The sequence below is a fragment of the Vidua chalybeata genome, chromosome 5 (genome assembly GCF_026979565.1).
Source record: "Vidua chalybeata isolate OUT-0048 chromosome 5, bVidCha1 merged haplotype, whole genome shotgun sequence".
NCBI lineage: Eukaryota > Metazoa > Chordata > Aves > Passeriformes > Viduidae > Vidua > Vidua chalybeata.
The window spans coordinates 20,977,103-21,004,753 of NC_071534.1; the positions used below are offsets into that span (position 1 = coordinate 20,977,103).

Below are 27,651 nucleotides of genomic sequence, written 5' to 3' on the forward strand. Positions count from 1 at the left end.
GATGCTGCAGCTGGATCTGCCTGCTGAAACAGGTTGCACACTGTCGAGCTGTATTAGATTTTTAAGATTCACACAAGATTCTCAGAAGCTGTCTAGTTCAGAGCAGTTGCAGGAGTGTGCCTGCTGTGCCCCTTCAGAGCTTAAAGTTGCTGCTTTTGCTTCATTACAATGTGAGCTTGAGATGCAGCTTAAGTATTGCCCTACTTTAACTCTGGCCTACGCATGAATCTCTAGCCTGAGATAAGTGGTTCTTTTAAATTCATGCTAAGAGACCTGTAAAACCGCAGAGGCTGAAGGTTGAGTGCTGCTGATATCCCAGCTGATAATGCAGAGGGGTTGCAGTTAATTTTTGCCTTAGTAGTCCTGTTACCGCAAAGTGAGAGTAGTCCCACTGCAGAGTAACTGGAGAGCTGTGCAGAGAACATGAGCCAAGTCTTTGGTGGAGATTTCTTGATAGTGAGAGAAGCCAGAGATAGGGGTTTTCATGGGAGCCAGGAAACCATCTGTATGGCATCATGGTTTTTTTTTGTTGTTTGTTTTTTTGGTTTTTTTTTGTGGTTTTTTTTTGGTTTTTTTTTTTTTTTTTGTAGAGGTCACAGAAAGCTGATGGAAGAGCAGGTATCTTGATTGTGCAGATAGTGGAACCAGAGCAAGCCCTCAGTGGTTGTTGTCCAGGGACTTCAGCTGCTGTGACTTGTTTTAGAACTTGCCGGGAGTTGAAACTAGTTTGCAGGAAAGGGCTTTGGACTGAGCCATGTCAACCTTTATTCTGTTCTTCTGGCTCTTGGGGAGAAGAGTGGGTGGCAGTTATTTTACGTGCCCATGGCAGACTTCTGTGCCCATGTCCTGAGACTCTCTGTGAGAAGAAAAAGATTTCCAGAATTTTTCTCTCTCCTGCTTTCTCAAAACTAGATAGGTTTCAAAAATCCCAGTCAAAATCTAGCTGTTTGCTGCCTTTTATATTTTTGTCTTAGTCTAAGGCAGAAGGTGATGGGAAGACTACTTCTTGCCTCTGAGCTGGCATAGTCTTAACATACTTCTTTCTGTTCTCCACCACAGCCTTATACTTCTCCACTGAAAGCACTGGAGAAGGGACACAGCAATAACTAGCACCTCAGCCTCCAGATGAGTAATCCCTGGGGTCCTCCCCCTACCTTAAAGCATGACTTGCTGCTGTCACCATTCATTTAGCCTGTCTTGACTCTCCTCTTTCAGGGTAAACTGCATCATTTTTGCCAGACCTCAGCTTTGCGTGCTATTTCTGGATCCCTTCTGTGCACTCAGCAAATGCACCAAACTCTTAACTGCAGCACTTCTGGTTGAATCTCTTTTGAGTTGTCTGACTTTGGAATTTTTATTTTTTTTTCCAACGGGAATGGGGAAAAAACAGGATTCATCATCTAAAGATTTTGAACTGAGACCTGCAGAAATTAATGGACAGATGTAATTCTTTCATTAAATTATCTTTGCAGATTTATGCTGAAAGTGTCATATTCTGTATATTGTTCTGCTGGAACTGTTTCCAGATGACTTCCTGAGATTTATTTGGTGACCTGCTGTTGTAGCAGCTAAAGGTCCTGCCTGCATGATGTTCTCCAATTCCTCAGTTCCTGCCAGTAATACAGTCTCAAACTCGGCTATCACACATAGACAGTGCTGCCTGTTTATTTCTCTCTTACTTTAATTCAATGAAGAATTTTGTTTAGTATTTTTGATGTGTTTTGCCTCTTGCTTACACAGTTACAGGGTGTGGGCAGCTGCTCTGCTATTCTTATTGCACTAAGCTGGGCAAGGAGTGCTTTACTCCAGTGTTGGAGCAGCAGAATACTGTCCCAAAAAACCTTTCCACCTTTCCCCCAAATTCTGCTTTTGTTTGTGTAGCTGGGAAGCCATACCACTCTAAAATAGGGATAAATTTAAGTTCATACTAGCATAATTTATTGTGTGGCCACTCGTTAACTTGGAACAAGTACCTTATTCTATTTTAGTTTGTCACGTGGAGGCAATTTGATAAGCTGGGAGGCGAGGTGGGGAGGAAAGTCCATACCAAAACTGTCTCTGCTGGGAAGCAAGTGCTCAGCTAGATGAGTAAGACACACAGCCATGTTCTGAAATGCTCTGCAATGGTTGATGATGCTCTCCCTTCACCCCAGGCAAAGGCGGGGTAGAATGTGTTGGCTCAAACCTTTGTTGGAAGTGGCTTATCCCATGAGCCGTTTGCTGGGATAGATTGGGAATGCATGTGGCATTTCCAACAGCCCCACGTGGCCGCTTGCTGGTGGGTCTGAGGTAATGGCAGAACTGTGCTTACACTACAGGGGAATCATCAGTGTGGTCCAGCCCTAGGTTGTGATTCATTCAATTAAAAATACTTGGTGAGAGTATGTCTGAAACTACCATCTGGTGACTTTTAATAATATTTATTCTTAGGAAGGTGGTTCTTTAATTAAGGAATTAACCTTAATTTTTGTAGGCTTAGCATAGATCTGAAAAAATGCTCAGACTTAAGCTGCTCTATTTCTAGAAGAGTCAAATCTTTCTTTTTTGGATCTCCCTGTTGTCCCCTTAAGGATCAACTAATTGAACTGCAGCTGCTTGTTAAGTGAAAAACCAGGTGGGACTGTGAGAGACAGAATGGGCAAAGCTTTTCTCTGACTGAGGTTCTGGAACAGCCTCTGAAGTGAAGGAATATTGCCTCTATTCTTTTTGCTTCTTCTTTGTCCACTGTCCCCAAAGGAATATACAAAGGCAGTGTGGCTGTCATGTTATGCCTAAACTAGCAAGAGAAAACTCCTTGTTGTCTTTGATGTTGAAATTCTGCATCTGGACACCTTTTTGTTTCTCATGTAATGAGCAAAAAGCATTTTGATAGACATGTAGCATTACCAAGATCAGTGCATATATAAGTGGTCCCTAAAGAAAGCTGTGATACGATCACCTTCATTACCAAGTGCCTTAGCCCAGAAGTATACTTACTTGCTTCCTAAAGCAGTGCCAAGTATTTAGAATTCTCCTTGAAAAAAGGCCCAGACCTAAGACACAGATAATTTTTTTCTGCGAAGTCTGTGTGTACTTTCTTTTCTCCCTGTTATACTGAGCCTTTGGTAATAACTAAGGCCATGGAGCCCATCTGGTTTTAGAAGCTTCTTTTGGACTTGCTGCATGTTATATTCAGGTATTCTGGAGTTGTCTCAAGATTTTATAATTGAAACATGTTCTGTAATGCATGAAAAGCACTGGATTGGGGTGGAAAGGAAAGCTGAAGTCATATCTTCTATATGCTGCTGGTGTATCAAGACTACTGGCAGGTTCATTTTGCAACTTAATCACTAACAGATTCTTGTGAGTTATTGTTCTGTTAAAGCTGCCTTGATGAAAGCCAGCTCGTTAGTGTCGTGAATAAAACTCAGTTCTGGGAACACAGTCTTTTGACAGGGACTTTTTCAAACTTCATATGAGTGTTCATCACTGCCTTACATTTTTCCTTTGTAGTAGTTTCAGAGGTAGACTTTGGGCAATCTAAATTTCACCTGAATTAACTTGAGTCCTTGTCTGGCAGCTGAAGCTATCTGGGCAGGATCTGTACTTCCAGCTTAAGGAAGACTCTGCCTACAGAAGTCTTAACTTTAGGATCAAGAGTGTTTGTCTGTCTATCTTGACAGCTGTGACAGTGTAGGCTGGGTATTGGAAGAGTTTGGTTTCTGGTTGAGGAAGATCCAGGCTTATGATTTCATGAGTCCCCTTTGGTGTATAGGTTTCTGGAGTTTGCTAATGTTACCATTCTACTGGATGGCTGTAAGAAAGGTAAACAAAACAAAAAGTGACAATTGCCCAGCAGACAAAGGTCTTGCAATGTGCTCCTTCAGCAGACTGACTTTGTATCATTTTTCCGCCTCCTTTTTCCATGTCCTTCCCTAAAGCAGAGTTTGTTGAGGCTTTGAAAATAAGTGGTAGTTAAGAAATAATGACTTCTAATTCTGACCTGTTCTCCTCTTATGCTGTGTATTTGTAATTTTTTTTAAAACTGTTCTAGTTTTCCAGTCTAGACAAACCATTAATATTTAACAGCTACGTGTAGATGATGCAGTGAAGACCTAAGGGCAGTAATAGGATGCAGGTATCTTATGTCCACCATTTGGAGTGTGCGTGGTTTCTGCTGTTAAGCCACTTTGGATCAATTCAGGACTACAGAGCTTGGTTGGAGAACGTTCAGAGTGGTAGTGGCACATGCAAACAAACTCTATCACTCTTAAGTAAATTGCCTTGCAAATGGAGAATGTGTTGCAGAAAAAGATGGAGAAGGGAGATTCTGGCACTTGGAGGAGAAAAGACATGACCAGGAGCTATTTCAGAGCTCCAGTTTTATTAAGTACTATCTTTGGAATTTTTCTCTCCATTTTTTTTTCTTTAATTGTGCATTTTCTCCATGAGAACTGGATGTATAATGACTGAAGTTCTGCTGTCTGCCTGAGGTATTTCTTTGGCAGAAGCAGTGGGTATGATGGGGCAATCCTTGCTGCTTTACATTTTTGCTGCTTTCTTTAGCTTTGGGTTCCTTGGGCCTTTTGCCAGGGGGCTTTTACTTTCCTTGGATTCGAAGTGTATTTTTGGTAATTTCATTTGTGCTAATGTGTTTTTGGACTATTAATCCTAATGAACATGAGGATTCAGTAGCACTAACTAATCAGATAGGGTTTCAGGCAGAGAAATGGCTTCTATGACTTTACCAACCCATTCAAATTCTTTCCTGTGATGTCCTTATTATGCTAATCCAACACACTTTGGTTTGCTGCTATTCCACATCCCCCAGAACTGCTGCTTTAATTTCTGCTTTAATGCATCTGGTTCCTGGTCTGTGACATTTGCCTGCTTAGCATGTTTCACTTGCAGAGAAGGCACTGGCTGGGTGCTGAGTTATTCACTCACCTGCATAGCTGATCCACCACCAAATCTTCTTGCTCTTGAGATCAGGACATCTATGTAAAACTGGCAGGTTTCTGAAACGTGAGAAAAATCCAGTTTCTCCAGTCACCCATGTGTTGTCATGTTTGCTTCTGTGTGCCATTTCAGAATATTGAGCTTTCCTGTGAGTGCTCTGCTTACATTTATGTCCTCCCCACTTGAATCTCATATGATTCCAGGGTCAAAATAACACCTAGATCATAAGTAAATTTTCTAGTCGTTGGTGATATTAAATCTGTGAGGAAAAAGGAAAATCGTGCAGCTCTCTGAAAAACATTATATCCATATCAGCAAACAAGCAATAAATGTAGACCTAGAGAGAGGAATGGGGACTTTCCCCCGAGTATAAATTCTCCCCTGAAGTGAGCAAAAGCCACCTTTGTGCTCAGGGCATGGGACCTGCTTTGGTGCAAAATGAGAATCTCTTGCAGCTCTGTTGATGTAATCTTGGTGCTGTTTGTCTAACACTAGTATGAACTGGCTGAGCTGCTTGATCTATTTAGCTGCTATGGAAATCAGTACATACCCAGCCAGAAAATGCATCCTTGCTTGCTGGCATGTTTCCTACATTTACATCAGTCTTTAAAAAGCAGAGACATATTGTAAGCTGCTCATCAGATCCCTGATGACCCAGTTTAGCAGATGTAGTGATTGGCTAATTGTTAAAGATGTCATTTTTGGTGGGTGAGAGGAAGAGTATCAGCCAGGCTTCTAGTGATGAAGAGTTAGATTCAGCAGAGGTAAGAGCTCTTTAGTGGGAGTAACTAGATAAGGCTTGGATTAATTTGTCTGGAGACCAGAAAATTATGCAAAAAATTTATAAATGTAGTTCATAAAATGAAACTGTTGGTGTAATTCCTTAGTAAAGATCAATGTGGGGTAATGGCTATAAATCATGGAAATATCTCAGATTCCATACTGTATTACTGTGTCCCCACAGGACCACAGTTTTTAGCAATTTAAAAAAAAAAAAAAAGTGGTAAATGTCTGGAACTTCTGTGTCTTTATGAAACTATGGCTAGATTATGTTCTTATAGCTGTATTTGTAATTGTGACTTAGCATGCTTGCTATAAACAGTCCAAACAAAGCAGGCAAAGCAAAGCCCAGGGCTGTGGTCCTGGCATTTCCCAAAAATATTCCTCTGTCTCCAGACATCAAAGAGAGCAGTGCATGTGAAGCAAAGTATTGAGTTTGGAGAACACAGGGAAGAACTTGTGTAATCTCCATGCCTTGCTTAGTACACAGAAAGGGGAAAATTAGGTAAATGCTGCTATAGTGGCATGTAAAACAGTATCTCTAGAAAGAGTGATGAGTAGGTAGGAGCTGGAAAAAACAAAATTAAATGTTATTAAAAGAATAATTAAGTTCAGAAGTAACTAGATGGGTGATAGTTGAGAGAGTTGGGAGCTATGTGATCAATAAATGCATAAACATCAGAGTGTGGGGGTTTTTTGTGTGGTTTTTTTTTTGTGTGGGTTTTTTTTTTTGTTTGTTTTGTTTGTTTTTTGTGGTTTTTTTTTTTTGTTTTGTTTTTGTAGACTTCTGGCATTCAAAATAACAAATATAGGAACCAGAGCTACTGGTGCAGAACATGAAACTGGATATTACAGGGATAATATCAATATGCAAGAATAGTAATCATGGCTTTAACATGCATTCAAGATTATGTGTGGTTCAGATAGGGTAGATGTAAAAGGTGATAGGCTATATTGTATGCAGTAGACTGTAAAGAAGAAAGCAGAGTAATACTGATAATGTAGGATTTGTTTCTGGTCAAATTGATGTGGGGAAGAATGGTAAAAGAGGTCCCAGGGGAAGTACTGTGAGTCTGCTGTAATCCCTCATAGGATTGGATTCAGATAGAAACTTGAGGCTTGAAAATTATACTATTCCCCGCACCATTAGAGATATAAATATTAGTATGAGAAACTTTAATTTCTCAGATACTGCTTGGAGACCAAATGCTGCTAATATAATGCTGCAAAAGATTTTGTCATTGTAGCATCATCACCTGTTGTTGACACAGTGAGTGAATTATTGGTGCTATGACTGTTACAGGAAAACAAGCTGTTTAGGAGCCTCCATCTCCATCACCTGAGGATGGGATGATCATGATATAAGCTTTGATACATGAAGCAATATATTTACAGAAGTCAGTGCAGCCCTGAATGGTGTGGTTTGGGGTTGGTGGGCTTTTTTGATTGGTTGGGATGTTTTTTTCATTTCTTTTTTAGAGGCACTTTGGATACAAATTAGTGATGGTATATGTAAAGGGGGAAATCCTCTAAGAAGAAGCTTTAGCCTAACCTTATAAAGGCTGTTAGGTGAGAAAAGAGGCAAATTTACAAAAGAGAATTTATCAGCAGAGATTGCTGTGCCTTTAAAATCAGCAGGGATGAAATAAGAACTGCCAAAAATCAGGCTGAATTAAACCTTAAAAGTGTTGCTAAGGAAATGGGTGACAGTTTCTCAAAATACAATTAGAGAGAAGGGAGGAGGTGGGACCACTTAATGTTGAGGATAGGGTAGTTAATGAGGATGCTCTTGTGGTCACTGAATTGAACCAGTCTTTGTTGTTTTAAGTAGAGTTGATCTTGTCAGCAAGGGCAGTATGGGTAATGGGCATGTACCCATCGTAGAAGCAACCGCACTGGACATTTCAAAGATCCTAGTTAGTGCAGGTAGGCTGGCCTGGGAAGCAGGGTTGCCTGGGGAAGGGGGGTGCCAATTCCTGAGAGTGAAAGGACTGGTTCATGCAGTTGCAGATATGATAGAAGTTTTAATCTATCAAATAGGAGTGCTGTCATATGTTTGGAGAACAGGAAGTGGAATAGATCTATTGCTGGTGGGGAATGATCTGAGTAAATACAGACCTAGCCTCAGCTGCATGCTGGCACACAAATATTAATTAAAGGCTTGGATACAAATGAAAAATGTGATAAAAGGCAACACAAATCCATTAAAACTGGGTTGTGCCTTATCAGCTTCTGTTTTTAAGATAACCAGTTTTCTTACCTTGATAATGTGTGTTTTACATAGTGGGATGACGTCTCTTACTATAGACAGGTTCTACACCATCCGATGTGGTGCTACAGAGGAAAGTACTAATGAGACTAGAGAAGATGCAGTTTAGTGCTGGAAATGTGAAACAGAGCTGATGTTGTTCTGGATGATGTCTTTAAAAATAAAGATGAGCACAGGCTAAATCAGGTGCAAGTACATGCTTCTAGAGGTTGGGGAATAGCCAGCCTGTCATGTGACAGAAGACTGGAACAGCTGCCTGTTTGGATGGTTAGAGAGGGAATACATGAGGAAGGTTAATTGTAAAGGAAAGAGAAAATATGGCTAAGCCGTAGGACAGTACTGGCACAAGAACAAAGGAGAGACAGAAATTGCTCAGGAATAGCATTAAGCAGAAGAACACAAATCCCAGATATTCTAGAGCAGCTTTTTGGCTGGGGCAGTGTAGCTGTAAAACCAAACTCTAAGATACAGTGTGATAAATTTTATGAAAAGTTAAGATGATGTTGTGTGATAGAAGTTGATCTGATTCTGTGTGTCAGGAGATTTTTTCCAGTTTTCATATTTCTGTAAATTTAAAATTATTCATATATGTAAGCATCTGCAGGAACAAGGCTATGATTTTATAAGTTACCTCACCTAACTTGTGTTACTGGAAATGCATGGGCATAGTAGGTTGCAGGGTAATGTACTTGGACTCTTATCTCAAAACAGAATTATGGAGTGCAGATTTGACTAATATTTGTTGCAAGTCAGTGTGCAGTAGTAAACCAGCCCCTGTGGCCAATCTTGCAGAAAATTCAGTAGTTTATTACTGGTCAGTAAAGTCCTGCTGTGTGCACCTTGGCACACATGAGTTTAAAACTAGCTTTTGTCATTTAATTACCTGAGGGACACAAAAAGTGTGATGCTTTTTTACCTAAGTATCACCCGAATATCTTAATTCTGGTTAAGTCACATTATTTAAGTTTGCATCAAAAACTTCTAAGCATGGCAGTTTTATTAGATCTGTAGTTAAAACAGCAGAGGATCTTAGGTAATGCTCCCCTTCCTTGTTTTGTTATACCCATTGGATGGGTATTTATACATAGGAAGATATCTGTACTAGGATTTGGAAATGTTTTATTCCCCTAAGGCCTGGTTGGAAATGACAAGAACTGGATTGTGAAATAAATGTAAGGTTTTAAACTTAGTTAGGGATTTGCTTTTAAAACCTGGGGCAGTAATATGAAGTAGCAAAAACAGGCTGTGGAAAAGACTTAAGGTTTGTATAAATTAATGCCTTTTCATAAAAAGATTTTCTTGGAGATACTAAATTGCTTGAGTGCATAGTAATGAGCTGTGCAAAAAAAAAAAATGAAGGGCAGGCACCTTTTGAACACGTAGTTACAGAAAAGAGAAGGAAATAAAAAAGTATTGGTGGTTTAGAGGAAACCAGATTCTATCTGTGCCCCCAGGCAGGGCATGCAGGGAGTGCTGCGAGGTAGCCAAAAAGCCCTCTGGTGAGGAGGTGGGGGCATAATGGTGAGGAGGAAGAGACATAATGACAAGCTCCAGAAAGCTGTTTTGGGTCTGTTAGGGGTGAAATAAATTGGCCAAAGGCAGAATGAGATGGAAGTTCATTGTGGGAACCTCATCCTTTTTCCCCAGTGAAGACATCTAAAACATAAGCTGCTTTCCCATTTATGGGCAACTAATTTCTTTGTCTGTGCAAATCTTCACACAGAAACAATGACTATAGAAACTTTTATTTATTTATTTATTTATTTATTTTAGATGTAGAAAATATCATGCTTTATACTCCCCAAATTGGTCATGCTCCTTTTGTAAGGAAGGAGCGGCCCTGTGGCTCTAGGAAAGATGATGAGAGTGGGCGACAGCTGCTATAAGCACTCACCCAGCTCGTAGCTGTCCTTTTCTGAGGCTATCAGAAAGAAAGGACAGTGGGAGCAGAGGATGAGCCAAGAGCTGTCCTGCTGGGCTGAGTGGGTTGGAGGGCTGTGGATTAGGCACCCCTTACCTGAATGACAAAGATTTGCACATGCAAATTTGTGCTAGATAATGATCCACATATTTAACTCCTGAAGAAAAGTGAATTTCAAGTTTAACTCTTTCTGAGGGGGAGGAAACTGAGTGACAGTAGAAAGGCAGCTGGCCTAGAGCTAGGCTGAGGGAGCTGTTTAGTGGTGCACAGCAGCACTACAGAAAAGTTAAATATTAGAAATGCAAAAACCCCCTGACTTTATGCATTTAAAAATGGTGTGTGTGTGGGAAATTTGGCTAGCCCTTCATGGGTTTGATCACTGTAGCATGTTTATTTTTGAAACCTCAGAGGGAGGGGTTTTATCCCTGCTATCCTTCGGAGGAAGGTGGGAATCTTTTGTGGGCTTGGGCTGTTAACTCTTTGAGAACCCAGGTTTGGTCCAGTGTCCACCCATCACTACACAAAAACTTGGTGTGGCTTTTTTTGTAGTGATGGGTGAAACTTCGTGCAATTTATTGTGTGATGTCAGGTCCCCTCGGTGCTCCCCCTGGCCATGGTGTATCTTTTAAGAATCAGCAGCGGGCTCTCGGATGTCTGGTAACGTGGCTGGCATGTGAGGCTGCTGGGGTGAGCCTGCTGGCCGAGCAGATCCCCATCTGTCCCTGTCGGTCAGGGAGCAGATTCCTCCCTGGGAATGAGGAGGATGAGCTTCCTAAAATGGGCACAACAACTGGCCCTGCCCAGCCTTGCCCCCTTCTCCCTGCTGCTCACTGTCCAATGTGACAGAGTTAATCCCCCTTGCTGCCCCTAGTTTGACTAGAACAGCTGAGGGGGACAACCCACCGGCCCAAGGCTGGGGCAGTGGGGGCCATTCCAGGGCCCAGCTCCCCCCGCCAGCCCCAGTTCCGGCAGCTGTCCCTGCTTGCCTCAGCTAGGGAGGGAGGGAGAAGTGTTAAATGATACGGGCACACACTCCCTTGTGAAAGAGATCCCTTCAGTTTGAGATATCAGTGTGGCTTCTCCCCTCTCCCTCCCTCCTTCCCTGACACCAAAGGGTTTTACTATGCTAATCCCAGCACCTGTCCCTGCAGAGGACAGCAAGAAGGGGTATGGTGGTGGGGGAGGAACAGTCCCATATGTTTTTCCCTGTCCTGGATTGGGAGTGTTCCCTCTGACGCACCTAGAGCACAGAACATATGCTCTTTTCAGATCCTAAATGCTGTTTGCTTCCTCCCATCCCTGGCAGCAGTGGCTGCGAAGATCCTGTGTCCCCCTCTTCCTGGCAGTTGCTCTGTTTGCTGCCCGGGAATCGCAGGACACTCCTCAGTGGAGGCTCGCAGGGCCGTTTTCAGTAGAGCATTTCTAATTTTAGGAGCCTCTGCCGCCTGTGGTTGAGCGCTGCCTTGCTGGATCCCAGAAGAGAGGGGCTGAGCTGTGCCGAGCCAGGCAGCTCCTTTTTATTTTCAGCTGAGCTAGTGTCAACCTGAGTGGCCCCAGAGGCCCGAGCCAAGCACTGCGCAGGGCTGCCAGAGTCCTTCCCACAAGGCTGAAAGACGGAGACTCGGATTTGAAGCTTCCAGTCCTGTGTCCATTTGGCCTTTAGCTGGAGGATCTTTGGCTATGTATGGTGTGTATTGCATGGATTATCAATACCCAGTCGTCCAGGTAAGCAAAAGGACAGTGGTGACTTTGAGGAGTTTTGCTCTCTATGTTGTTTGGACAAAACTGGTGCTTACATGCCGGTTTTGTAGGAGGACCCTGCTTCCAAGCTGTGCTTCTTGTGTCCCAGGCCTCTGCCCAGACACTCTGCAGATGGCTTTGAAGCTCCTGCATCTGAGCAGTATCATTTGATACTTTTTAACTCCAAGATTTGTCTTGTATGAGACTTGTGTATTCTGGTTCACATTTTTTTACTTTTTCTTTGATCATTTATTTGTTTGTAGGGGATGTTGAACTGACAGCAGCGCTGTGCTCTGCAAACTAGTGTGTTGTTGCTTGTCTCACTGCGTTGTCGGGGCACATGTGACCTGTATGTGTGACTGCAGCCTGTCCCACAGGGATGCTGAGCCACCCAGAGCAGCTCCTCACCTGTTCTCCTCCTCCCTCCTCCAAAATCACCCACAAAACCTCCGACAAAATCTCATTTGTCACATTTTTGCTTTTGGAGGTCCAGAGAGGATGTGTAGGGTGAAAGAATGGGGGCGTTTGAGAGCAGCGCTCGGGGCTGGGCAAAGCCTGTATTGCAGCCTCTGCTGGGGGAGGGGGCTATATTTGGAGCACATGTGACATTTGCTGGCCCAGTGTATGGAGTCTTGGAGAAGACAGAGGCTGTGTGGGTCAGGCTCAAATACTTTTGGAGCCAAGTGAAAGATGATGTTCTCTAGGCAGTCCTTGGCTATTCAGTGTCAGCACTCCATGTCCTTACAAGCACCCAGTTTATCCAGAAAATGTGAAATGTAGACTAGCAGTTCAAGATTATCTACGGTGAGATACATCAGATAGCCACTAAATAGTATTTTGTTAGGTTACCTTGTAGCAGGGGTTTTATTACCCAGATGAATAGAATCCACCAGCAGAAGTGTGTCTTTTGGTTGTTAAGATTTGTTCCTGATAAATTGGTTCTTTGCACTTGAAACTCTCTTTCTCTTCCCTCTGGCCTTGGTCCAGCTGGCAGGTTTGCTCCATCTAAACTTGAGCCAGCACAGAAATGCAGGTAATGGGATGTTAAAATTGAAGGCTATGCTTGCTTTCCACCCTTAGTAGCAAAGGGTGGTAAATAATATAGCAAAAAAAAAAAAAAAAAAGATAACATACCCTGAAACTTTCTGAAAGCAGAGTGTTTGTGGACTCCTCCTCTTCCTAGTTCCATGATTTGTATGAGTATTAAACTAACCCAAGCATTTAAGTGTACATGTAGACTACTTAGTCAAACTAGAGGTTAGTTCTTCATCTATGCTCTCATCAGTATGATTTCAGTGGCCTTGTCCTTTGGCCTGCTGCATAAACATCCTTCTCCAGCTTCTTTTCCACTAGGATTTGAATGGTAGGAGCCAAGCAGAAACCATCATGTACATCTGTGCGAACACATAAGAGTGTGTATATAAGAGAATATAGAAGTGTCACAGACATGCTAAGGTGGGAGCAAGGAGCTTTGCCTGGCATGATGAGGATTATCGGCTGTGCCCTGGCACTGCAGAGATAGACTAGTTAAATTTGCCCATAGTTATTTCAGAACACTACTTCTACAGCACAGTAGCAAGTTTTGATGCATATGTGCCTGTGATATATGAGAAACAGTAAGAACTCATAAGTATTGGCATCTAGAGCTGTTCTGAATACATTGCTTTTTGAATAAATGCAGTAAGTAGGAAGGGGCAATCTTGTGGCTCTGAGCTATGTGTTCTTCAGGCTTCCAGCCTTCAGTTCTGCTCATGCTTCTCTGTTCTTTTCAGCAGCAAGATTTGCAGTTTGAGTTTTGGTTTTGCTTAGTAGAGGGTGGCGAACTGCCATGGTAAATTCAGGAGTGGTTCCATGATTCTCACGTAGGAGAAGCTAAGTGGAGATCCATCCAATTATTCTGCATGGCCATGACACAACATCTGAACCTCCATTCCTCAGTGAGGAAAGATGAGCTGCACAGATTCACCAATTTTTGTAGGCCTTTTTCATTATCAGATGTTGCTCCTCTGCTCCAGTAGAACCAGAGACAACAAAGATCTTAAGTGTTGCCACGTCTGGTCATGCTTTGCATGGTATGTTTTAAGCTTTTGAAACTCTGTATCAGAGGTTAATTTCAGCAGGTTTTGCAGCAGTGGGAACTCTTGCGGACTTGCGTTTCTTGCTGCCTGAGCACATCCACTGAAAATTGGGTGTTTTCTCTTGCTCAACAGGAGCAAAAGTGGATATATTCCAAGCATGAGGAAGGAGATGCTTTCTGGCCCACAATGGAGATGAAAGAGAGAGACTAGCAGTAGATCACACTGAAGGGAATTCCCACTTTGCCGGCACATGAGCAAGGCAGATGTACTAACTGGGTGGTGGGAGGCAGTGCAAGGGAAGGTTCAGTGCATGGTTGGGCATCTCATTTTCCTTAGAAGACTCTTTCTGATGGCAAGTATTTCTGGAGGATCCTCAGGTGAAGGCCAAAATGGAGTAGAAATGGTTCTATTCTGGTTAACAGTAGTGGGATGATGTCCGGAAGGTCTGTGCCACAGCCCTAGGTCTGGGACAAGAAGGCACTACCTCATGGCACAGACAAGACCGAGTGAACAGAACGGTTAAAGTACTTAGGTGGAGAAAATAAGGATTATCCTGAGTGATTTGCAGAGGTCTGATGAATGAGATGCACAATGTTGAAACCTGGTGCTTTGTCATGTCAAAGGTTTAAGGAGGCCACTGTAGTTTTTTGCTGCTTTTAAATGGAGTTTACACTTGACCTAGAACTGTGCTCCAGAATCTCAGGTTTGTAGTAGGGGGGTGAAAAACCAAATCCACTACTTTCCCTGGTTTTGCAACACTGCATGTAAATATTGTAACTTGCAAGTTACCAGAGAGGATAACGCAGAAAAATGCAGACTCTGACTCAGAGATCTGTGGGCTGCATCCATGGAGGCTGGCTCCCTCCCAGAGGATCCCACATCACGGTTTGGTTGTGTTGGGCGTCTGGCCCCTGACTCTCTGCTTCTATGCACTGGTGGCATGTAAGGGCTTCTGGTGTCTTGGTCTCCTGCTTTTCACAACAGAAGAGAGATTTGCTTGTGACACATGCTCCTGCTGGCCTGCTGAATAAGGAGAGAAAGGGCAAGGGAAGGAAAGGAAGAAGGGAGGGAGCCAGAGGTCAGTTTGCAGCAAGTGAAATTGGGAAACCAAAAAGCATTGTGGGTCAGCATGGGCTATCTGGAAAGCAGTGCTGTAACAGAAGCCCATGAAGCAAAACCACTGGGCTTTTTTTTTTTTTTTTTTTCCCATGTAAATTATAACTGGGCATATTCATGCAAAGAACACATGGGGATTCAAGGTGTTACTGCACCGTAATTTGGCTTTTTTGCTGCTAAAGTCTGGGGAGTCTCTTGAGTACCAGGTGTCAAGAAGAGGTACATCAGAAGCACAACTTGCCTGAGCTGGTTTTATCTCTGCATCATGAGTACTGGAGCATCAGTACAGTCTTCTTGTCTAACTGTGGGATTGGCAGACCTGCGCTCAGCCCTGTCCGTGGGTTTCCATGGGTGCAATGTTGGGAAAAATCAATCAGAGCATCTCAGATCCCGTCTGGCAAATGGGGTAGCAGTGTATCACTCTGTTTTACGGGGTCGCTGAGAGAACAGATGCTGTCAACCGTGGCGTGCTCAGGTGCTCAGGGGCAGATGCTTGCTGAAGATAAATGGGAGGGAAAAAAGCAAGCTGGGAAGGAGTCCAGCAGTCTCCAGGTTTTATGATGATAGAAATGCAGATCCTAGCACGGATACTGCTTCCGGTTCAGCCAACACACCGTGTAACCCACGCGTTCTCCCTTTTGTGGCAGGAGGGAGGTCTGTTCAAAACTGACAGCTATCTCTCCAGCATCCTCCAGCCGGGGAGATGCTCTCTCCCGCCTGCTGAGGTCCAGACGGGGGAAGCCTGGAGCGCTGGGAATGGTAGGTGCGGAGGAGCTCGGGCCGGCCGTGAGGTTCTGCCGGCCGGGACCGGAGCTGCACGGGGCCACCACCTTCGCTTTTGTTTCCAGCTCACGTTTGCGCCTTCGCCGAGATTCCTGGCTCCCGGGGAGCAGTGAGGAGTCCCGGCAGGCAGGAGAGGGAGCGCCTCGCTGGGGCGGGGGCTGGCCGGGCCGTGCCGAGCCCAGCCGGGCGGGGCGAGGCGGGGCGCGGCGGGGGCGGCCCCGGCTCGCATTAATTACCTTCGGCATTCGGGGCGGTGCTTCCCGCAGCCATCTGGCTGAGCCGGGGGGGCGGCAGGGGGGGAGGGAGGGGGAAGAAGGGGAGGAACACGGGAGAAGAAAGAGAGGAAAAAGGGCTCGGGGAGCACCGCGCCGGCGAGGCAGCGCAGCGCAGGCACCCGCCGCCCGCCTCCACGGGGCTGCTGCTTTTTTATTTAGTTTTATTTTTTTTCTCTTTTTTTTTAAATTTTCCCTCTCCCGTGCGGCCGGCCTCCCCCATTTTGGTTTATGGAGAAAAAGAAAATGGTAACTCAGGTAAGGGTGGCGGGCGGGCCGGGCTCCGGCGACTGCCCGCCCGGCTTTGTCTGGGCGGGGAGCGGGGCGCCCGGAGCGGTGCGGGAGGGAAGGGAGCTCCACCGCGCCGGGCACCCGCGGTGGGAGCTTTGGGGAAGGGGTTCCTGCGGTCTCCCTGCCCGGAGCAACCTCGCAGTGCCCTCTAGAGAGAGTGGTGCGCGAGGGGCACGGCTTGCCCCTGCCGAGTTAGGCTAAACCCGCCTTTGACCAGCCGATCCCGAAGGTGTACGGCTTCTCCGCCGCTTCTCCATCTGGCTGCCAGTCACCGCGGGGTCCGGGAAGCCCTTGTAGGTAGCTGTAGGCGTGGGGCTGCCCGTGTCCTCCCGGGGGAAAGCGGCTGACGTTTCCTGAGGAGCGCGCCCAGCTGCCAGGGCCATCGCGCATCCACCGCAAAGGGTTTTCGTCGGACAGTGCTCGCCTTTTAAGGCTACTGTATGCTTTTGGATTTTGAATTTTTTTTTTTTTTTTCTGCCATGGCATATGCAATTCACCACCGGAGGGAGCGGGCAAAGGGAGGGAGGAGTAGGAGAGCGGCATCGTGGAGCTGGAATCCTTTGGAGTTAGGCATTATATAATGTCCCCGCAGTGCCTTGCAGAGCTGGAAACCTCTGGGGGATATTCCCAAAGGAGGTGGAAGGAAGGACTCTCAGAAGGAACTTTTCTTCAAATCTGGGTTTCACAAATGCTTTTTTTCTGTACAGCTTTGCAGGTCTATAGAATAGATGCATACTGCCTTTTTGGCTTTCCTTAGCTTTGGCTGAATCCCCCTTCACTAGCTTCTGCTGAGATTCTGCATGTCCCACTGCAAGGGACATCTCTTTCACTGGTGCCTAACTCAGAATGAATCTGCTGCAAGAAGTGACACCCTCTTTGACCTTTTCCCTCTCTCATTCACATTGATTATCAGTCGCTGAGAAATAGGTCTCTGTCCACTCTAAAGGTATCTTCCCAGGCTCCCAAGCCCTACCTTCTGCTTCTGCTATTTGGTCCCTTCCATTACAGAATCCTTTTTATCTGGACCAAGGCTTTCTGTTCTGAGACAGAGGAGCTCTGCAGAAATCTCGTGGGGCTTTCTGTACCTATATTTAGTTTAGCAAGTGATGCTGGAAAGCTGTGTCTCTGCAGTCAGCATCCATTTGTGTTTTGCTGTGTGCTCAGAGTGTGCCTGGTCAGATGGAGGTGTGTGCCCCTAAGCTGCAGGTGTGCACATTTCAGAGAGTTGTTCTGCACAGCCTTGTGTTGCAATGTGCTCTCAGCCACAGCCGTCACACTTGGAGCCCGTGTCTGTGCAGTGCAGAAAGGTGCCTGGGTCACAAGGACCCAGGCTTGGGGATGTGCAGAGCTGGGAAGGATGGGATTCTACTGGAGCACTGGCTGAAACAGGGGAGGGTATAAACTCATTTAAAGGTTTAGGATATCCTAATAGACTCCAGGGAAATATGTCTTCTGCAGAAACTCTTAATTTATTGATGTGGGGAAGGAGGTATCAAGACCCTGTGTTATTGTATTGTTTGACCTTGAATTACGATTGTTTTAAGAGTACATACTATTTAGTATAGGTTTTCAGGATTTGCATTGTGTATTTACATGCTGAGATGCTGGAGAAGATGCATATTAAAAAAACAGTAGGAGAGGAGAACTCAGACTGTGTTTCAGTTGGGATTCCAGATGAACGATGGATAGCCCTTGTACGCAGAGTTGAGGAAGAGAGCACAGGTGAATTCAGCTCTAGCAGAGTGCTGCCTTCTCTCAGGGGGATCATTTGGCTGCTAGGCTGGTCCTTAACAGTCACTGTGGGTTTGGCCAAGTGTGGGGCTGAAGGAGCATGGCACATTCAAGACAATACACCCAGCCACGTTATTCTTATTCAGCAGTGCTGTTTGAAGCAGTGGAGTGCCATTGCTTAAACCTGTGAACTTACTTCCTTGGGGCTCTGTCTCATTTATGAAAAGTAAATATTGTTGGTATGTTAAGCTGGTAATTGCCACTGAATTAATTCAGCATTGCTACAGTCTTGCTCTGTTTAGTTCAGTCTCCAGAAAACATTGCCTACCTGGTCTGAATTCTCTTGTATTGTCTTCCTTGGAGATCTGGGAGATGAGCTTCTGTATAGGCATGACAAGCTGATAGAACAGAATAAATATGAGTGTGTGGAGTGACAAGACTAGAAACAGCAATGGAAAGAAATGGAGATGGGAGATGCTGGAAGGTAGAAACGTGCTTGAAAAAGAGGAAACAAAAATTGCTAATGAGAGTAAGAGCTCAGGTTCATTAACAGAAAGTACCTTAGCCTTATCCCCCTTAATCCTAAATCAGTGAAAATGAGTGTTAAACGAGGCCCAGTACATTATGTACGAATTGCAGATAAAAGAGAGAGTCTTCTGTGGATGGGCATTATATGCTAAAAGGCTTTTGCACTGTGTGGTGCATGCTGAGGTTGCTGGCTTGTGTGGAGCACAAAGCCCTCCCTTTCTTGGACAGCCCAGTGCCTTGCTGGCGTTTTCCTCCAAATCTGTTTCCCATCAGGGCTGGGAGAGGGGGAAGGTGTCGAGCATCTCAGAGAGTGGGGAGGGAGCTGCTGCCTCCTTAAGGGGTCCCCTCAGCCCATGTGGCAGCCGGCCGTGCTGAGTGTGTGTGTGTATGTGTGTGCCTTTGTAATGAATCCCCCCGCCATTGTCTGCTCCCCTCCCTGCTCTCAGCAATGAAACCTTTCACCTGGGCTGCTGCCCGCTGGCGGGCCTTCTTCCAAGATAGGAGGAGGAAGGGCTGCTTGTGGTAATTAAAGCCAGACCTTGGAGAACTGCTATTTTTTGACCTCAGCACCCCTTTTTCCTTCTTTATCTGTCTTGAGTTCCCAGCTTTTGATGTGGGTGTAAGCAGAAACATCAGAAAATCTGCTTTTGTGCGGCTGTAGAATCACCAGTCTCCATTTTGTGGCACCATTTGAAGCATCTTTGCTGCCCTGCCTGCCAGCATGCCCCCTCTTGTCCCCCCCAGCACCCCTTGGAGGCTCCAGCCAGCGCCGTTTATCTTGGCACGTGTTTGACTTGCTACACTCTGCCCAGGGCTCGGGGAGGTGATGGCGTTTGTGGCTTTGAGACTAATTTATGTCCCTGTTAAAATGAACCAGCAAACAGTCTCATTTTTTCCAGAGGTTTTCTTCCCTTTCCCTTCCCCCTTCTATAACCCTTTCCCTCCCAGACCCTGTGTGTAGCTGTGAGACAACTTGTGCAGCCAAAAGTTGCTTGCTTAGTCAGTGATTTGTTTTTTTAAATTAAGAAAACCCAACAATTGCAGTGCTCCTTAAATGGAGATCTTATTTAAATCAGAGCAGTGGCTGACTCATTAAAGGCTGCTCTGTCTCCTTTTCATTCCTCTGCCTCATTCCCTTTCCCTGTCTTTCTCTACCTCCCATTACAGTAATGGTGTGATAAAACAGATCTTTGTGTTCCATGTTGGGATCATGCAGGGGTGTGTAGTTGAAAGGGGGAGACAGGAGATGGGGAACCCTGTCATGACAGCCACCTTGTTCTAGCTAAAAATGTACAATGCATCCCATTATAGGAGACCGTCCTCCTTTGTCTGAACTGTCTGCAAGGGAGACTGAGTCCCAGAACAGCCTCCCCCCTCCCATCCCCTTACGGCTGCTTTAGGTTCTGTTCCCCTCCAGGCAAGCTGGATGCTGCAGAATTCCCCTGCTCCTTTAAAAGAAAGAATTAAGAAAGAAAAGCCTTATCTGTGTGGTGGTAGAAGGCCTCATTTTTTCCTCTTGGACTTCTCTTAGGACCTACTATTATTTCCCTGTCCCTTTTTCCTGCTTTGAGGATTGCACGTCCCTTTCCTTTCAGTTCAGTTGCCCTTGCTGCTTGCTCCTTGCTTTGGTGTTATCTTGCAAACTCGCATGAGCTGTCTGAAGGGAATCACTCTCTTCTCTGTCCGTGGACTTCTGCTCTTCCCCTTTCTTTGCTGTTTGAGAAATAGTGCTTGTTTACATGGTATCTGACTCGGTGCCTATTCCTATCCCCTAGTTTTTCATTCCCTTCTACTGTATATCATAGGGCTTCCCCTTAGTGCTGCAAGACACCATGTCAGCATCAGAGGTTTGTGTGAAAGAAATCCTGTCCAGTCACTTTTCTAGGAGATTGTCCCCTGGGAATGCAAAGATTAATCTGCATCTCACTTTCCCTGATATTAGGACATAGTTGCTTGAGGTGGGGCTGTGGGTTGTGTCTGTAACTGTTGTTTTACTTAGAAATGTAACTGCTGGTTGAGAAGGACATACTCTTAAGGGCCTAAAATTCAGTGGGGCCTGTCAGGACTTGGGGAGTGTTTTTTAGTTTTTTTCTCTTTGCCCCCTGTGCTGAGCACTTTGAGATGCATTGGAGTAGAAGTGAACCACCACAGGTGCTTGTAGAACTGCCTTGGGATGGCAGAAGCCTTAGTAGTTTCCTCGGCAGGATGGAGAAGAGCAACTTGATACAGCACTGCCATTTCCTTGAGTCCCTGTCCTAGAAATAACCTCGCTGTTCCCTAGTGCATTTCTTCTGCAGGTGACTAGGTGGTTATCCCCGGGAATTGAGAAATGAGGATGCTGAAGTTTTCTGTGATATTTGATTGCCAAGGCTGTGTAAATTTAACATACCATTTAAATTGTATTTTAAGAACTATTAATTTATGAAGTATCTGGATCAGTAAAGAGGTTGTAGTGAGCTACGAAAAATTACAAAAGTTCAAGGTTGCAAAGGAGGGAGGCTCTTAAAACCAGCAACATCTTTCCCTCCAGGTTATTAATTCATGATGGCTCCATTGCATTTAATTAGTATTGACCAGCCTTCTACTATAAAATTCTAACACCAGTGCAAAAGGGGTCTGCAATGAGTGTCTTTGTGTGTGATGTTTCTTAGACGTGGATTCTGGTCTTACTGACTACTTTGGGTAAAATGCTTCATGTTCCTGTTTTAGATCCATTTCCAGCAAATGGTGTGTGCAGTTGGCTGCCCCTTTGCAATGAGCTCCTTAATGTACTTACCTCCCAGCTGCAGAGTCACAGACTTCACTAACAGTCATTCCTTGGAGGTGTGAGTACCAGGGAGGAGATGGTTAATTTGCTTCAGTCTTCTTTTAAATAGAATGCTATTTAAAAGGATGTAGTTAGTATTCTTTCTATCAGACATGTTCTCTGGATTTAGAGTAATGTTAATTTTCGTACCAAAAGTATTTTGGTATGCTCCTGTAGAGTCACTTATGATCCTCTGCTGTGCAGGATGGTTTTTTTGCTGGGCTGTTGGAGGCTGTTGTGTGTGGACCAGTGAAGGCAGGAGATGTATAGGCTGGTTTTGTAGGGTTCATGGAAGCCAGAGCAATTAATGCTCAACTGGAAGCTTTTGGAAAAAATAGTGTGTTTTGCCTGCATAAAAGAAAATGGGACAAATGCTGTTCAACAGTGTGCTTTGCTTAATACCTGATCTTTTTTTTTTCTTCTGCAAAACTGTTCATTAAGCAATATTATTCTTAAACTGAATTGAGAGTGATCAAGATGGTAATGGGGAGGCATTTCAATTACAGGGCATTTCCGTATTTTAAGTCGGGAAAGAAACCTTCATTTGTTCTCTTTATTTCTGTGGCTATTTATGATACTCTTTAATCACATGTTTGTATGCTATTTTTTTCTGCAAGAAAGAAAAGAAAAAACAGACAACCCTCTAACTGTCCCCATCAGCTTCAGTGTATGTGGCACCATGATGACCCCTGCAAGTTATCAGTGGCAGAGTTGGCCATCCCAGATACAACCCACAGACCTCTGCCACTTTGACTGACTATGTAATTAGCTGTCATTTTCTGTGCAGACCAGCTTGATCAGTGTTTGCCAGTTGGTTTTGTATATTTGCTGACAGCAGAGGAATGGTGACATTTTGCAATATTAGGCTCTGGTTTAGGCTTTAGGGGTGTATACTGATATGCACATTTTCCCCTGTCTTCCATCCCTGTGTGACCTCTGCCCTGTCTCACCTCTGCCCTCTATCATTGGAGGATGGATGGATGGATGGATGGATGCTTCTTCCTCTCACTCTCTCCCCATGATCCCTGGTCAGTAGCTTGTCCCATACAAGCCATACCATATCCATACTCTCCCAGTCTCCATTCCTCTCCAGTTATGTGCCCTCCTGTTTTAGCAGACTACTACTTTGTCTTGATCCCTTCAGTTCCTTCTCAGCTGATTTTTAGACCTGCTTATTCTTTGCTTTTCTTCCTCCTCCTCCTCCCTGTCCTCACTACAGTCTCCTTGTCATAGGCTTTTTAAACTCTCCACCCACTCCCTTCATTCCTCATTTAGTTTGCCTTTTCTGCTCCTATTGCAGTCATACTTGTCTGTTCTATCTCTTTGCTCCCTGTTGCTGCCTGCGCTGATAGTGCTCAGGCTTCTTGTGTCAATTTAATTTTCTCCTGCTGTACTTACAGGTCTGTTTCTTGGTTTTTTTTGGATTTGAGGTGGGTAATTGCTCCTTGATGTTACATCATCCCTGCAAAGGAGATGGTGCAAAATACTGGAGAAGGATCATTTCCCTACTGTCATGATCTCCAGACCTGGATCTGACACGGCCAGTATCTCCTGCGAAGCTGTGTGTGATGTCAAAATGAGAGCATAAAATCACAGAAAATGGGGTGCAAGTGGCACTACCAGCCACTCCTAAGAGCATCTCTGTTTCCTGTTAGAATAAATAATATCTAAACCATTCCTGATGGCAAGTAACCTGCCTTAAAAGTATTTGCAATGCCACTGCTGGCCTTTCTGAGCATTGCTAAGTCTTTCCTAGTGTCTAACATAAAGCTTGTTGCCACCATTTGTTCTTTCTGTGAGGAATATAAAGAATGGATCAGTTCTTTCATTTTTTTGGCAGGTTTTGCATGCTGTTACTACTTTCTTTTCTATCTTCTAGCCTTTTCTGACCATTGCATATAGCTTTACTGGGAAATTGATTCAACATAAGACAGGTGCTGTAATTTTCCATACTTTTGTTATCATGTTGGTCAGATCTTGATGATCTAAATATAGATTCCTAAAATGCAAATTTTTCTATTAATAAGAAGTTCTCTTAGACTTCTCAAAGCATATGTGGTGTTTTCCTCCTCTCTTAATCATAAGCAAGACAAAATATGCCCCCTGCTTTTTTCTTGGATTGGGTTACTATGGCTTAAGTAAGAAGTCAACTTCAAAATGAATTACAGATAGCATGAAAAAAAATTCAGTTTGAATGGTATCTTGTAATTTTAACAACTGAAAACTGGGTCCTACAATGGGAAGTAACCAGCCCTGCCAGTAATGGAGATTTTTACCCCAGTAGTCTCTAAATACCGAACTGGAATTGCACTCCAAGTAGCCTGTAATCTGAGGGTGCGTGGATACACCAAAAATGTCCAAGTAATTGCAAGGGTAATATTTCTAGCTTCTGAAGTCTGCCCTCAGGCTGGGAGTCTTGAGTATGGTTCAAACCCTCTGAACTGTCCTCCTGGTTATCCTGTTTAAAATTCATAGTGTCTGTAGTTGAGGTCCTGTGGAGTTTAGGATTTCTGTGTGCTGTATATAAGTCCTGGTCTCCATGGACCTGACTTGGAGGGCATATTTGACTTTCAGATAATTGCTTTTGATTAGCCAAGATGTAGATAATCAGAGTTTGACCTACGCAGTGCATAGACCATCACTCACCTATCGGGTCTCGCTGAAGCTCCTTATCTAGGCCTATGCTCTCCCTCCAGTCTTAATAGCAAAACCTGCTTTAAATTACTTTAAAAGCTGGATTTAAAAATGCCTTGGAGAGGAGTTTGGATTTCTTAGATAGTACTAGTCCTCCTTTGTCTAGTGTACCCTCCATGAAGAATGAAACCATTAATTTGATTTGTTTTTCTTTGTAGCTTTTCTCAGTTTTGCTATGGCATCATATGAAAGGAGGTTATCAAAACTGAACAATTATGCAAAGTACTTCAAAATATTAGAGAGCAGGCGTATGAAAGGCTTTTGTTTTTGCAGTGTGTCCCTTCCTGCTTTATAAAATGTGGTTGAGATAAATAGGGCAGCAAGGGAAAGGATTTCAGTTTCAACAGGTGTAATTTTAAATCTATCTAAACTTAAAAAGGATCCTTCCAGCCTGAATCAGGAGGTATAAGAGGAACAGCATGTTTATTTGGTGAAATTAGTGAATTAATCAATTTCTTGACTGTTGGCTATAAGATATTGTACTACGTTACCTTTGCTTAGTGGTCAAATATTTAATGCAGATTCATTTGCTTTAACTTTCCCTTTTGCTTTTCTTTGTATGTAATGCTATTTAATGTTGCTACATTGGCTTTGCAAATCCTTTCTCAGGTCTGTTTCCACCCTGTTCCAGGATGAAGCATTCTATCTTGAAGCAGTGGGAAAGGGAGGAAAAGTAGTTCTAGGAGTCCCTTTCATATGCGTTTGGTTGGGGAGGTGAAAATACTTTTTGGAGTCATGTTCAACTGTGTGATGGAACCAATCTATGGCAAAGAGCGTGATGTGGTGAGGTAGAGGAATGAGGAAGGTGGTGACTGAAGGCTGTGGTGAGAACTTTGGACAGTTCCTTGCTCCCTCTGTCCTTCACAGGGACATGGGTGACAGACTGTGATTACACTAAGTGTGACTGATGAGGTGGTGTAGTCAAGGAGGGGCTGACTCTCTTAGTGGCAGAAAGAATTTAGGTCATCCAAAGCCTTCATCCTAAGAGAATTTTTCTGAGGGACTCCAGGTCTTCAAAGTCCGTTTTGATCAAAATGCTGCAAGGGGTGTGAGAGTGAATTTATCTGGGAACATGGACTTCTGAAGGGTGGAAAAAATACTGTGGATATCTCAGTGCTTCATCAGAAAGTGAAACTTCTGAATACTTTGTCTTATTCAGTGAGATGAATCTAAATTTGGTTTAAGCAGATTAAAGATCCATGATCCTTGTTCTCCATCAAGTCTGAAACTGTAGCTTTGAGCAGCTTGATGGTGACTTTGGCCCTAGACAAAATGAAGGTCTTCCAACAAGCCCTGCTGTGAAGAGGTGAGAAAGGCGGTGACTTTACTGTCCCTTTCAGCTCAACTGTGATTTCTCAGGAACGTTTTTTGGTTTTTGTTAGGAGTACTCTTAATTGGTTTTGACAGTGACCTGCAGGAGTTACTGTAAATGTTGCACAGAAGTCAAGAGAAAGCTGCGCTGAAGGCTGCAGACCTGAGCGTCTCCGTTCAGATCCGTGCCTGCCTGGTCCTCCTGCCTGCCAGCTCCAAGCCTCCCTGCCTGATGAGTGGCTGGGGTCCTGCTTGGCAGCTGACATGGCCGAGAACACATGTCCCAACCAGACCTCTGCTTAAAGCAGAAGTGTATAGAAAGCCAGTGGCTTTTTTTTTTTTTTTTTTTTTTTTTTTTTTTTTTTTTTTTTTTTTTTTTTCAGTGGGTGGGTAGGAAACTTTGAGTTGTGTTATTTGTAACACAGAGAAGAAGAATAACTAGAACTGAGTAATGAGTAATAGGAATTTCCTAATGTTTTGGAAGAGCATAGAGGAAGATAAATTTCATTCTTCTAGGACATTTGTAGAGGGATGTAGTGGCTTTCAAAAGTGTAGTAGGCCTCTAGGTTAGCTGTGAGGCTCTGTGTGTCACTACATAATTATTCTCAGATCCTCTCTGGCCTAAATCTAAGAGAAAAGAATCTGATGGAAGGAAAGAACCACGTTTGATTGACATGGTTTAAATGCAGAGTTGTGATGAGCCTCCTGGCTACTGTTCAGACAATCCTAGCAGAAGAGTGTTCCTGCAGCCAATCATAAAACCTTAAAATCATATAATGATTTGGGTTGGAAGGGATCTTTAAAGGTTATTTAGTCGAACCCCTCTGAAATGAGCAGGGACATCTTCAAGAATTCAGCTGTGAAATGGTTTGGGAATTGCCTTCAGCTGTGTCTGTCCCAAATTCTTGCCAGGGGATTACTGTACCTGTGTGAGCTGCTCCTGTGCCCTCATGTGAGGTCAGCTGTGGTAGACCTGCTCTTGCAGAAGTGCTTGGAGATGAGTCTGTTGATTAGGTGTGATGTTGGTAGTACCCAGCAGAAGCAGAGCACAAAACCTTTTCCTTTATGATCATCTAAGATCAACCATGGCTGTAAAATGGAGGTGGTCCCTATGCCTTGTGATGCCAAATACTGAGATTCTGAAAAGGCTTTATGTCCCAGACATGCAAGAGGAAACTAAAAGAGCAATTTTCCTTGTAAAGAATTTAAAGGAAGTTTTTCAGATGTATCAGTCTTCCTGTGAATCATCTAGTGGATGTTGACAACTTAACAAATCAAGGACACTTCTGTTAACAATGAATATATTGGCTGCTGTGGGCTACTACTCATGCTGTTGTTGGCCAATTTTATAGGACAGAAGTAAAACTCAGTTTAAGAAGATGGGCAGTTCAGGTCCCATCAATCGAGGCTGAGCTAAAACCAAGTGTTGAGGGCTGATACTGAAGAACATTCCTCAGGTTTGACAGTGGTGTCTGTGGGCTGTGCTGGCCCATCTAGGGGATGAGACCATGGAGCCCCTACAGCAAGCTGGGTCTCTAAATTCCCAAGCTGAGTGTGTTGGGTTAGAGATGGACATCTGTTTTCAAAGGGCATCTTTTTAGGACAGAGCAACTGCCTATCTGTTCCATGCAGTAGCCTCAGCCTGCAGAGGAATTATTCTGGTTCCTTATGTCCTCATTATTTTGCATTGAAAATTCTTCATCTTCAAAAGAACAATTCACTTCTGCTTTCTTCTTGTTTCAGCTAATTGGGCTCATTCTTATTGTGGTAAGGATTATTATCTGGACCACTTACACACTTGTGCTGCAGGATCTCCTTCCTCCTGGACCTCAGTGTTACATGTTACACATTGTATCTCTTAAAGGAGGTGGTAGCACCTTTGAAAATCAGAAGATAGGGTAGAGTCTGGTCAAATCTTGTGATGTTTTAGCTCAGCTGTCAGTGATAGTTACCTGATCTATGGCAAATCTTTGCCTCCCTCTCCCCAGGGTGCCTGCTCTGCCCTTTGCATGCCAGTGAAGCTGATATGATCCAAATTAACTTTTTCATTTGTTTGCATTTATTTTCTGAGTCATGAGAGGTCCTCAGGAGCCACAGAATTAAATGTTGTTTTCCTTTCTAATACATCTTGTATGGTATCAAAAATGTATTTTCTTTATTCTTGCGTGGGATCGGATGCTGGGTTTTTCCATGTTAACATGCTGCTGGGTATGCAGCCCATCATGGGAATAACACGGAGCTGCACAGTCAGCAGAGGAGTGCTCATTATTTTGATGTCTGCTGTAAAATGGTGGCTCCTGCTCTAGATTACTTGGTGAGGTAATTGCTCATTTTCCAAGATGTTTTCCTTTCTCTGTGTATGAGGTCTTTTAATAAGATAGAAAAATACAAGC

General features: G+C 44.0%; 1 protein-coding gene across 10 annotated transcripts in view; it reads left to right on the forward strand.

Annotated features, from left to right (window-relative positions):
• The window catches only part of RBFOX2 (RNA binding fox-1 homolog 2), a 170,832-nt gene that overhangs the window by 68,215 nt on the left and 74,966 nt on the right, over positions 1-27,651 (forward strand). The window contains exon 1 of one of the 10 annotated variants that reach the window (XM_053942411.1): positions 16,039-16,155. The exons of the other annotated variants lie outside the window; for them this stretch is intronic. Coding sequence (XP_053798386.1) covers positions 16,129-16,155 — 27 coding nt within the window. The 5' untranslated portion in view covers positions 16,039-16,128. Of the gene's footprint in view, positions 1-16,038; positions 16,156-27,651 lie in introns of those variants that run through there. 10 annotated transcript variants of the gene reach the window in all.